This window comes from Triticum aestivum, chromosome 5A (assembly GCF_018294505.1).
Source record: "Triticum aestivum cultivar Chinese Spring chromosome 5A, IWGSC CS RefSeq v2.1, whole genome shotgun sequence".
Lineage (NCBI taxonomy): Eukaryota > Viridiplantae > Streptophyta > Magnoliopsida > Poales > Poaceae > Triticum > Triticum aestivum.
In genome coordinates this window covers 660,478,879-660,491,002 of record NC_057806.1, presented here as the reverse complement: position 1 = coordinate 660,491,002, position 12,124 = coordinate 660,478,879, and the positions used below count along the sequence as shown (strand labels likewise).

The 12,124-nt window shown below is 46.4% G+C and overlaps 4 protein-coding genes across 15 annotated transcripts in view; 3 read left to right on the top strand and 1 right to left on the bottom strand.

Annotated features, from left to right (window-relative positions):
- The first annotated feature begins 443 nt into the window (after nt 1-443).
- Nucleotides 444-2,073, top strand: LOC123105745 (uncharacterized). Its single transcript, XM_044527876.1, has 3 exons — nt 444-705; nt 838-1,124; nt 1,213-2,073. Exons 2-3 carry the CDS (start codon nt 969-971, stop codon nt 2,026-2,028), a joined length of 972 nt encoding a protein of 323 aa, XP_044383811.1. The 5' UTR covers nt 444-705; nt 838-968; the 3' UTR covers nt 2,029-2,073.
- A 2,728-nt stretch (nt 2,074-4,801) lies between these two features.
- The window catches only part of LOC123105744 (uncharacterized), an 11,111-nt gene continuing 3,788 nt past the window's right edge, over nt 4,802-12,124 (bottom strand). The window contains exons 10-18 of one of the 10 annotated variants that reach the window (XM_044527865.1): nt 11,929-12,027; nt 11,527-11,783; nt 11,328-11,403; nt 11,087-11,179; nt 9,131-9,353; nt 8,166-8,229; nt 7,917-8,064; nt 7,452-7,813; nt 4,802-5,263 (exon numbers count right to left, since the gene is read on the bottom strand). Coding sequence is in view for 6 of the 10 variants with exons in the window: in XM_044527869.1 (XP_044383804.1) it covers nt 9,314-9,358; nt 11,087-11,179; nt 11,328-11,403; nt 11,527-11,783; nt 11,929-12,027 (570 nt within the window). In the remaining 4 variants the exon portion in view is untranslated. Of the gene's footprint in view, nt 5,264-7,451; nt 7,814-7,916; nt 8,230-9,130; nt 9,359-10,964; nt 11,180-11,327; nt 11,404-11,526; nt 11,784-11,928; nt 12,028-12,124 lie in introns of all 10 variants that reach the window. The other 9 variants (XM_044527869.1, XM_044527863.1, XM_044527867.1 and 6 more) reach the window with 9 other exon arrangements.
- LOC123101745 (uncharacterized) lies at nt 5,176-8,337 on the top strand. The gene is made up of 12 exons (XM_044523057.1): nt 5,176-5,276; nt 5,401-5,649; nt 5,759-5,826; nt 5,929-6,116; nt 6,233-6,403; nt 6,484-6,543; nt 6,656-6,922; nt 7,022-7,096; nt 7,213-7,374; nt 7,473-7,559; nt 7,793-8,053; nt 8,141-8,337. Exons 4-12 carry the CDS (start codon nt 6,008-6,010, stop codon nt 8,335-8,337), a joined length of 1,389 nt encoding a protein of 462 aa, XP_044378992.1. The 5' UTR covers nt 5,176-5,276; nt 5,401-5,649; nt 5,759-5,826; nt 5,929-6,007.
- LOC123105746 (uncharacterized) lies at nt 8,314-10,072 on the top strand. 3 transcript variants are annotated; one of them, XM_044527879.1, is made up of 6 exons: nt 8,314-8,453; nt 8,612-8,732; nt 8,886-8,984; nt 9,089-9,342; nt 9,446-9,521; nt 9,649-10,072. In XM_044527879.1, the coding sequence occupies exons 2-6, from the start codon at nt 8,697-8,699 to the stop codon at nt 9,652-9,654; spliced, it is 471 nt and encodes a 156-aa protein (XP_044383814.1). In that variant the 5' UTR covers nt 8,314-8,453; nt 8,612-8,696; the 3' UTR covers nt 9,655-10,072. The 3 variants fall into 3 exon arrangements, with proteins under 3 accessions (XP_044383814.1, XP_044383813.1, XP_044383812.1); XM_044527878.1 differs by having other exon boundaries at nt 8,612-8,755; XM_044527877.1 differs by having other exon boundaries at nt 8,612-8,984.

Genomic DNA, 12,124 nt, shown 5'->3' with positions numbered 1-12,124 from the left:
TACAGCGTAGCCCTCGAGTCCTTCAAAGCGGCCCTCCAAGAACCGGAAACCATCGTGCGACGGCCCCACGGTGGGCGCCAGCTGTCGTGGTTTTGTCACGACAGATGTCCTAGAGAAAGGACTTAGTCATGGAGCCATCGCGACGGGTTAGCTTGAAGGGGTTAAAGCGGACACAAGGACGCAAGAGAGTTTATACTAGTTCGGCCCCTTCGATGAAGGTAAAAGTCTACGTCTAGTTGTTATGGAATTGATGGGGTTTCGATGACTAGGGAGCAAACAAGCTTCGCCTATGTCTCGAGTTGTTGTCTGTTGTCCCTGAACCTCCGCCGGGTCGTCCCCTTATATACACGGGTGACTCCCGTCGGCTTACGGAGTCCCAATACCAGCTCATAGATGTGTCCGGTTTGGTCTCTACTTATTCCTAACTTTACAATACAGGTTAACTACTAACGCCGGTTTACGGCTACAGGCCTTGAACCGACCATGGGCCTTGAGCCCTCCTATGTCTTCTTGGGCTTTAACATACTTAACTACTGACGAAGTTAACCCGGCCCAGATAGGTCGGTTTACGCCCAGTAGTAATATCCCCAACAGAAGTCATACATGCCCCCTGCAAGCCCAATGCATGTCTTTGTCAGGCAGTACATGAGGCTGCAATTTGACAGAGAGCGCGATGAAAGCTACGAGGAGAAGAGGACCATGATAGTAAGTTGCCCTTCTGCCAGCTATGCCAAAAAAATGATTCCGATGCATGAAAAAGTTTCATATGAGGAGCTCTGGAAAAAACTGTGCCCTGCTTCTTATGTTTTCCCTTCTTTATTTGTTCAATTGATGCAGGGGGGGCGGTAAGACGAACTAACCTCGCGATAGAACGCCATGCGAGCAAAATATACACTAGGAACACGTTCGAGCAGTTTGGCGAGCTCCTAGTTGAAGGAACCGCGTACAATGTCACTGAAGTCGATAGGATGAGGAGATACATCACCACTCACAATAATGCAGCGAAAAGGGAGAAGTGGAGCAGGGTTGCGTACGAGGTAACAATAAACGAAGATATGTCGATCTTCAGTTGCGAATGCGGCCAGTTCGAGCATACTGGCATGCTTTGCAGCCATTCGTTGAGGGTAAACAAAAAGTCGCCAGCAAGGATTTTATTAAAAAAGTAACAAGAAATTGCAGGCTTGTTGACAGGTTAGCTTCTTTGCCGTGTAGGTGATGGAAATTCTTCACATGGAGGAGATCCCCAAGCATCATATCATGAAGCGGTGGATGAGGGATGCGAGAGATGTACTGCCTAGGCACCTGGTTCAGTACCAGAAAGACAGTTCGCAAAACCTGTCATTCACATGCAGGCATGCAACTCTGTATGTGAAAGCTATGGAGGTCGTGAGGATGAGAGACGCAAGTGTTGCATCATATGATCATGTGAACGCGGCTCTCGACGCTGTGCTACAGAGTGGGGCAGCGATTGCGGAGAAGAGGGATGGGCTGGCTTTCGAGGATCGGCTCGTTGAACATACACCTGCAATACCAGGACCAAATGGGGAACTAGCGTTTGTCTCGCTGAGCAATGAACAATGCCGGAGCCCCGGTCATTCTGTCAGTGTGAATGCAATGCAGAAACTAGCAGCTCCAGACAAGCATAGAGGTGCTGGGAGACCGACAAGCAGCCGAGAGAAGGCTCCGTACGAGGGGTTAAGCAAGAGGACAAGATTCTGCAGCATATGCCGTCGCGAGGGTCATAAGAAGACGACGTGCCCAGAAAGGGGGGATGCGCCGAAGAAGCCACGGAAACTTGGCAAATGCAAGAACTGTGGAATAGAAGGGCATCGACGAAATACATGCAAGAGGCCGCTTGGGGTGCCGAGCCATGAGTTGTATGGAATCGGACTTTCTCATGTTTCAGTGATTTGTTTGAATGATTTCCATCGAGTGTTTACACTGGATCAGCAATGCATCTGTACTTTTAGCAGTGTAGACAGCCTGTGTACGGCGATGTATCTGAGAGCACAATCTTTCTTTCTGTAGCGATCAAACTGATTACTAAAATTTTCCATCAGCATCTGTGCTTCATGCTGTTCTGTTGATTCAAATTTGAAAATCGTGGATACTGTGACTGCTGGCAGAATAGCCATTCCAGATCAGGCTACTGGCATTTTTTCCCATGAAGGATGTCATTTTCATGTTACATTTTGACACCTGGACGACATGCACACAAGCAGGGTGCGCGCGGTGACAATGTGTGTCCTGTTCTCATTCAAAATTCAAAAAAAGGAACTAATGCATCACGAAACTGCGTCCTACCTCAAAGTGCTGAATAAATAGGAGGTGCAGGGTTCGGGTGCTACACAGTTGAGTCCCACAGCGCCATTCCCATCCAGACTTTCAAAATTTTCGAAGCCGCCGGCTGCATACGATGGGGCTCTCCTCTGCTGAACCAGCATGGAGCGGCACAACCATTGGCAGTGAAGAGCTCGTGCCGTTCATCATCTCCAATCTGTAGGTAAATTTCTTACTGTCACGCAAAATCTCCTCTTCCTCCTCTGTCTGCATCAGCATTGGCGCCGATGGGGGGCCTGACGAATTGGTCACCTTATGCAGTCGTCGTCGCCAAACCGAGTCGAATCAACAAGGAGCGCTTGGAGTACAACTGATGACCCGCTGTTCGTCTTCTTTCACTTTCTTCCCCTGAAAAGTTGTGACATTCAACCCCCGCGTGTTGTCTGATTTTTTCTTAGGGCGATGTGATCCAGCAGGAAGAGCCTCGTCCGGTTCCTCATAACCAAGAGCTGGATCAGAAAGCTGAGTGAGTTGCAGAAGAAGAAGGATTCGGTGATTACGATCCAGCAATTCCTGAGCAGTCCACATTCAGCAATGGTGGCTCCGCCGTGCTGTCTGCGTCCGGAGTAGTTGACACCAACGGAGAGGATGGTCCTGAGGATGAGAAGGAGGTTAGCAGCCAGCCCACTAATAAACGGAGGCGTACAGTCGAATAAAAGGCCATGGCGTGTCCACGTCTACTGTACTAGGGATGTTTAAGTGTGAGCTTAGACTTTTCTGCTTTCGCATGCATCGCCGTCGCGTGGCCATGTCGCGCACGTGATTGTGTGTGTGTGTGTGTTCTATGCTTTCCATGTGGATTATGAGTTGATGTTGATTAATCAATAATCAATAATATTTTATGCTTTCTGCTTTCCATGATTGTGTCTGGGCGTTGTATAATCAATAATATTTTTGGTGGGCCTGTACAAGAGTCATTTACTTAAATAATTTTGCCCCGACGCTGATGATAGTTATTGCCTCCCTCAAAAAAAATCCGAATAGGTCAATTAGTATGTTACTGTACGGACCGGGTTAATTAATAAGATAAACTGCCGGTCGGGACGGAGGAGCTTATTAAATGCTCCCCCCAGTTGCAGCTTCCCCCCAGTTGCAGCTGCTGCACCGAGCTGGTCTTTCTGGATGTGGGCACACATGGAACATATCTCGCCGGCACATGGGAAGGAGACCCTAGGAAAAAAGGGTTGGCCTCAGCTGAGCCACGTCTTAAATCCGGGAGGGAACGCTTAAAAAAAAGTGAGCAGCTGCTCTCCACGACACAGACATATATAGACGATAAAACATTTCAATTTCATTTTGGGTTGAGAACAACGGGTCGCCTGTAATGGCCGGCGCGCCGATGCTTGCACGAACAATGCACTGTTGCGAGAAGAACAAGATCTGGTGGCCGGGGTTTGGGACGGAGACTAGTTCTCATCCGCCGGACCCGACATTGGATAAGGTGATGTTTCCTCCGTTCGGTCTTATATTAATCCGCTGCTCTCGCTTTCTTGGGGTCGCTTTTTGTTATCTATAGCGAGCACTTTTTGCGGATGATTCTTTCTCTCGCTGCCTTTCCATCATTGGCCGATGTAGGATCGTCGAGATGGAGCCACCGGATCCCACCAAGGAAAAGGAATCTGCCGGACGAAGCGGATGGAAGACAAGGCAAGAAGAAAAGTCTCTCGCTAATGATACTCATGGAACCATTGTGCTGACGCATGCGAGTGTGATTTTCGAACTGATGCAGGATCCGGATGCTGATGAGTTGGAGATGCGAACGACGACGAAGCGGAAGAGGAAGCGGGTGCTCGTGGACGAGTACGTCGCAAACAATGCCAAAAAGCTGTACTGGTACCGAGGACGCCACCGCCTGCTGGATATGTTGTTCCTGCCGTTCCGCCAGGCCGTCTTGCGGAGACTACTGTCCTTCGAGGTAGAGTCGTCAGGTGCACTTGGCTGATAGAAGGTTTTACGCTTGGCTGCTGAGTAGATTTAGGTGGGAGGATATGAGTTTCATATTCCCCTGATGGTCAAATTAGGTATTTTACTCCCAGGTCGATTGTCCGTACATTGGTTCTAAAAAATCATGGCCGGCCAGTAAGCTTGCTTAAATTAAAACCGAAGGAAAGACAAAACCTAACATTAAGAATCAGAACAATCCTGGGGTTAGAGAGTAGGAGAAATGCCAGAGATGGAGGGCTAACAATCCAGGCTGTAAGTGACCTTGTTAACAGCTTGAAAACATTGGATCTTGACCAGCATCAGACCAGGGTTTTCGAGATGGCATTCTCACTATTAGCAGCTGCTACCTGTGTTGGTCCAAAATAGTCATACTCATCCATCCCCTGGGAGATGTTTGCGTGCGTGCTGTGCAATGGTGGCACTGGTGAGTTTGATTTAGCAGAATGGGCGTTTCAGATCATCAGAGCAGCAGTGAAGAAACTTCTGAAAGATTTAGCCGCTGGAGTCAGGACTCTGATAATAGGAGGCAGCCATTTGGGACTGCTTGTAATTAAGTAACAGTTACATAAAAAAATATTTTCTTTTTCATGATTTGTGGCGCACATTTCTTGATCCTAACATCTGAATTTTGATTCCTGTTTTGTTTGCATATCTGACAGCCATGGTTCTTCGACTGGATTGACTTCGGGGTATATAACTTAGAACAACACACAGTCCCACGGATCAGCGTTTACACATGAGAGATATGCAGGACGATGATTTTCCTCATCAGGGAGTACCCAGGCATATTCCCAGTAAGGAAACAAATCCTTTTCCACATGAGTAACAAAAAGATATTTCTTAGTCAGGTTGCCATCTAGCCCACATGTGCCATCTCATAGAGAAGCTTTACTTTCTTCTTGAACAGACAAAACCACAGGATGAATTCGATCATCTGGATGAAGACTGGCATGATGTAGTCGGCGAGCCTGGTGGATTCCTACGCCATGCAGGTAAATGGAGACATTGTTAAGCATGTAGATTGTTCTCTCTTAGTTAATGTTGTTGCAAAAAGATATATAAAAAGAGATTGGTGCATCTATTAAGAATGATCTGTTCTGTAATGAACCAAAAAAGGTCAACAAGATGCGCTCTGAGCAGCTGAAGCCCTCATCGCTGCCAGCCAACAAAATTGCAGCCCACCTCAAGAGGAGCATGGCGACCAGGGACACGCGGGTGGCTCGGAGAGAAACACAAAGGTAGCTAAAGGTAAAGGTAAAGGGGTAGCTGACGAAAGTTCAAGCTCATCGGATAGCGATAGTGATGTCGAACCAATCGATCCGAGCATTCGCCTAGTAAGGCAAATCCTTAGGGCTGACAGGAGAGGTTCGTATCCGAGCTTTTCGACCATCAATTATCATTACTAGTGAAAACAAAAATGTTTGGGTTTTGGCCCCATGCATATGGCTAACACAAGTGGCACTGTCAATTGCAGGTGAAAGCATAGAAGCTCAACCAACTAGCGTCCGGATCCCGGGGGTGGGACGGGTGAACGTGCTACAGGCAAGTTGTCTGCTACAAAAAAGAGAAAAGAGTTGTAAACGAAAAATGTTACACTGCGATGTGCAAAAACATGAAGCTGACCGCCACCATTTAAACTTGCAGGTCCGTGTAGCCTTAACCGCTTCAGGCAACGGCTGCTTATGAGGAATAACAGCACCAATGAAGTGGGTACAAGCAACACATGTGTTTTGGCTATCAACCAAGACCGGCGTGCTTTGCTAAGGAGCAGGGGGAGCACCTCAGAGCAGAGTTGTTTGAGATTGAGGCTCAAGCAAAGTCCGACCTCGAGTGTAAGTACCTCTAAACTACTTTTATACCTTGCACTACCCTAAGCTATGAAATGAGTATCATATATACCAAAAAGATTATGTGGGTACTTAAACCAAAGTGGCATCTATTTTGACAGATGCCAGATCGCATGGAGTTATCAAACCTAGAGAGGCGAGGCCTGGCTGTACTGGAGTTGACTGCCCACATGAAGGCAACGACGAGGAGAGGAAGGATCGTGTGCGCAGCTTAGCAGCGGCTGCGCTTGCTGTAGTGGAGCAAGCTATGGACAATCCAGAACTCTTTGAAGGTACTCGACTTGAACCAACTGATGCAACGGTTTGGGTAGTACTGGCTTTAGTAGTGAACTAACAAAAATGTTGGCTACAGGAATATTTGACCAGGCCAGAGCAGTGCTTTCGGGACTAGGTGTTGAAGGATATACTGGAGGTAACTACCGTTGAACGCATACCAGTTGTGTTGCTTATGTTTTGGGTGTGTGAGAAAATTTGGTTTCCCGAGAGCAAAGATTCAGCTAATACGGATGTGTCTCGTTGAACAGAAGAAGTACCTCGGATGAATGGAAACGGCAACAATACACCGCAACGTGAGGAAAATGATGGGATCAATTGGGAGGATCTAGAGAGGGAGAGCCAGGAACTAGTGGAACTCGAAAACTGTCAGCCATGCACTGATGCACAACTGACCATCGTCGCCCCTGCTGTCAATGGTGATAGCATCAGCTCAGGGGGTCCTTATGATGGAGAGCGTGTAGGAAATACACTTCAGGGTGACGTTGACAGCAACAGGGAAATGTCGGTGGATGAAGGTCTGATTTCTATGGTTAATTTTCCTGTACGGGGCTGAAAGCGTTGCACACGAAAAAGGGCGTATGTAGAAAAGTTGAGACTTCCTTCCTGTGTTTCAGCAACTGATGATGCTTTGTTGGGTGTATCATCGCTGGAACCAAGTGATTATATGGAGGAAGAAGAGGACGGGATAGGTGTGCAAGCCTAACTTCGTACCATGTGACCTAGAAAGAAGAATTCTCTTATTTGAGCATAAAAGCAAAAAAAGGAAAAATTCGCTTTCCATTTAACACTTTGGTGTTTTTTCTAGAGTTGGACGATGAGTTCCTGGCTGTGGCAACACAGGTGCCCATAGATTACACGATGCATGAAGAGGAACTAAATGAGGAAAACAATTTGGTTGGCCTTAATAACTTAAGGGGCATGCTTGCTGCACTGAATACATGCATCAGATGGGTAGCATGGATAGCAGGTACTCCCCTGTTGCGAGTTACTAACCGAGACACTATAATAGAAATAAATTGCGGAAAAGAGTGAAAACCTGCTAACCTCTTTAGTATTTTTTTCCAGCAACGATGATGGTTGGGAGCGCAAGGCCGGGAGATGATGAAGATGAAGACCCTCCTCTCAATGGTCAAATCTTGTTGGGTTGGCATGGTACTGAATACCGAGAAGATGCCCGTCCCAGTAGACAGGAACTTCTTGCTCGAGTCCAGCATGCGACCCGTCCGCACGCACTAGATGTTCAGACATCATGTCGGTCTGCACCTTCCTTTTATCATGATGGCAGAGGTAAAATGCTAGTGCGGAATGAGAGAAGAAATCCTGCCCACCCGGGTTCCATGTCAGGCGTGCTGTCCTTATGCACCTGTTTCTTTTTCTTTCCGTAGATGGTGGTGATGATCAACCTCCTGGGAGTGGGATGACATTGCCAGAGGGTGGGTCAGCGTCTCGCTTTCAGCAAGCAATTATCAAGTATCTTCATGCCTGTGCGAACCATGAGAAAACACCTACCAGTGTGGAAGCCCGTGAGCGTGCAACCGAGCGTAGTGATGCAGGAGAGCTTGGACCACATGTCACAACTCGTCCGCGAGCCTTGGACGTGCAAACAAACTGTCGTCCTGGACCTTCATTCCGTCGTGATGATGCTGGTAATTGCCTCCTGAAGATACCGTATATCATTAATCTACCTTTACAACTCTGGCTTTTCTTGCTGTAATCTTGGGGCTGAAATGCAGATGGAGGCGACGGGAAGGCTCCTACCAATATGTTGCCATCTGGAGCTGGTGGTTCAACCTCTCGTTTCCAGCAAGCAGTTCAGAACTATCTGCACCGGTTTGGGATTAAATACACAGTGAATACCACGGGTAAAACACATGATGTATCACGTGAAGATGGATACACAAATGAGCAGGTCGCTGTTAGGAGAGATTAGGGGGATAAGTACCCCCCCCCCCCCTCAATTGGCCTGAATCATAGGGAACCTCCAACTGCGGCCATCTCCAAATTTAATAGTAACATGCTAGCATGTGAAGGTGGAATGCTGAAAAGGTAAAGGCTTGCAGTCATTGTTTTATAAACGCCAGAAAAAAGTTTGCTCCCACATATGGATTAGTGATGGTTCTATCTGAAAGAGATTAAAAATCTGAAAACCTTGCAAGAAATGGGTTAAACACCACCGTCCAATTCTTGCGGTCGCATCTGGGCAGGATATCAAGGATGAACTGACCCCCGGGGGGGATTTGTCAACAAGTCTTTATAGATGTGTTCAGCACATGCTATGTGGGAAGGACGATGCTATATACGACGGGTGGCAAGATGGGTTCAGAGGTTTGTTCGACCCGTGTTTTGTTGTAAGTACCATCATTTATTCAAATGGGGGTAGGCGGATGGGGGCAAGCTATATGGGTTTGCTATGTTTTCATTCTCGAGAAAACACTACTAATGCATCTGCCCTTCTTGTTGCAAAATAAAAAAACGCAGGACGAGATTTGCAGAGATGATGGTGAAACTGACTGGGATTACATAGACACTGTGATGAACTCAGAAATGATGGGGTACAAGATTGATTGGTTGACAAAGGTAATGTCACAAATACATATAAATGCAAAAAAGTAATGTGGATATTAGACAGAAACAACATTTCTGACTTTTTTGCTCGCGTGAAAAAAAACGTGAAATTGCAGTTGTGGTTCCCATCAAAATTCATGGATTGTTGGGTGATGTACCTTATGGACAAGGACAAGAAAACCATGATGGTCCTTGACCCTACGGAGACAGATGTGATGGATGAGATGAAGATCAAGCATGAAGCCCGTGCAAAAAAATTCCAACGTAGATTCCGTTCTCTTTTCAACAACTTCTTCGGCAACGGGTTGGTTGACACCGATGGCTGGACATTCTTATACCCACTAGTGGCGCAGCATGAGCCTTGCAGCAGGTTTCCCCCCACTACCCTGTCATGAAAATTATGCATTAGTAAAGCATGAAAAAGTTTGGTCTGTTGACAACATGTAGTAACTGCATGTTTCTTTGACTGACAGGGAAGACAGCGGAGTGTACATCACACACTACTACACTGATTTCACCGGTCTGTACCTCCGGTCGACGCTGACTCAGGTTTGTATTTCCAACCTCATTCCATTTTTTTACATGATAGGGAATAAATGAAAACAGCTAAAAATGTTCAGCATGACAAAACAAAGGAACTGAAAAACTTCTTTCCTTTATGTGGTTTAAAACACAGGACTAATTCGACAGTCTGCGGATGAAGCTAGCGTATGAGATCGTAATCATGAAGGGCAACAAGGGAGAGATTCCAGACTTCCTCTACGACATGATCATCGACTGAACCGAGCAGTAAAAAAATGAGAGATGGACTCGGACTCCGTGGTGCCTTGTTGCAAAAAAATGGTTGCAGACTGGCAAACTATTTTGTCTGCAACCATGGTGCTGCTGAGTCTGAAGGGGGGAACGGGCGCCCCATTTTGGTTTGCGTTAAAAACCCGGTTGCGTTGTCAAGCCAGAATCTTAAATATTGTGGATTGTGCTACCTAGTTTGTAAGACCTAAGTAGACCGTAATAGTATTGTCTGTGGACCTGGTTGGTCCTACGATGTGAACATCAATCTATGTGTTGGCGAACTTGGAGTTTAACCGCTATTCGGAACAAGGCCGTGGTCTTCCATGATCATCATCAGGAAAGCCGCCACGTCCTTCTTTGATCAATTAACTACCCGCGTCCTCTGAAGGCAAAAACTGGATACCGCTACAATAGTTGCGGCGTCGGTTCGTGCATAGACACAAGGATAAAATTCAGGGGGAGCACTCCAACGTCAAGAGTCTCATAACTGCTCACATTTTGGGCCATAGGTTTCAGACACATGCTACATCACTAGAAGGGGACTTGTTGACTTGCGAGCGAGGGGGTTGGGGTGCGGAACATGGGAAAAATCTACTACTCGACCTCAATGGGGTGATCCCCCATGCTCCAGCTTCAAAAAAGTCATTTATAAAGTGTTTCAGAAAAATCTCAGGAAAAATATGAATGTCTACAAGGAAATGTGGCTACACTCCCAATAGTTTCAGGTCCGACCTCTAAATGTACAATGAGCAACAAGGCGAGTGTGAAAAATGTAGCATGAATTAGGTCCCCAGAAGTTCAGCAGATGAAACTATTCAATACCGAATTTACATTTTTTGTTTAGTGAAGTACATCTTGAGTTTGGACCTGAAATTTAATGAAAAATCACATTTTTTGATAAATTTAGAAACTTTACAAAATGATGTTTCCTGCTTGGAGCATAGGGAGAACTCCAAGAGTGGGGGCGCATGATATTTCCCCCTGGGGGTTCAGCTTCCTACTGTAGCTGAGACATGTAGGAACTATGGGTCAACAAAGCTCGATCGGCTCAGAAAAAAGACACAGATTTTGGCATGTCCAACTACGTGCAAACTGATGATCCAAATGTCGGTCGGCAACCTTACAGTCATACTGGAGAAAACAAACTAAGAACATGATAGAAAAGAAAAAATGTCTGGGGTACATGTTGCTAGATATTACGCTGATATGTTTGAAAGGAAGATGGGGATCCTTCCGCCCACGAATCAGCACCATATTTCCATGAAGATAATTTTTTGTGCGCTCTACGTGTCGCTAAGCCATGAGTCAGTGGGTGCTAGTACCGTCCACAGAGCCTCGTGCGCCAGCTTCGATGAGTTCCCCTGTAGTTTGACACACTCGTGTAGAGCTTGCCTTTTTGTTTTGCCGGCATTGTACTGTGGGTAAGGGACAACATTTGATTTCTATCAATCAATCAGGCGGATAAACTAAGCAAAAGATCATGAATCAATATGACAGGGGGGTGGATATGTGTGTCTGAAAGAAAACCAGGAATAACAAGGTGGCCGTGGATAGATAAATGACCTTGGTAAGGGGAATCTTCATCTTGACGCCATCATAGTGCCGGCAGATATGGAGCACACACGCGCTAGTTTCATCTCTGGTTTGGTGTTCAGACATTGCATGCAACAAATCGGGAAAGTCTTAGTCAGTAAGCTTCGGGATGCAAAAACGTGGAGGTAGTTTTTTGTGGCGGGTACCATTAGAGAGGGTGAGAAAGTACCTGCTAAAATTTTCTTCAGCTATGACTGGGTACTTGGTCACCCACTGGCCATCTTGCGTAGGCCATCCAGCATAATACTCGTTAAGGCAGTCGAACAACGCATGGTGAAGTTTCCAGGCAACCAACTTGAGCTTGTCTTTCATTGGTTCGCTAGGACCATCACCTCTGATGAGTGGGTGAAGGACGTGGAGCTTCCTCTCCATCATGTCCCACATCAGTGCTATCCAGCCATCCTCCAGCGGGACTGGTAAGAAAAACTGCCAAACAAAATTAAGAAGTAAACACATATGAGGTCTGATACCATTCGTTTGTTGGCGAGCGCATGCAGTAAAAAAAATCTAGCAAAAACAAGATGAGCAGCGGGCCACACTGATCTGCAAAAATAAGAGCATGGGTCTGTACCATCTGGCAGGAAGTTATGTCGTACGGGATTTCCTTGCCAACGAGCTGGTTCTGGATGGATATGTTTGTCACATATTCATGGTCCGCTAGGACAATTGTCTGTCATGGCCCGAAATGAGTAAAAAAATGAAGAAATTAGGATGCTAAGGCAAAAAAAAAAAAGTCGTCAATAGCTAGTTAAAAGGAATCAGGAACG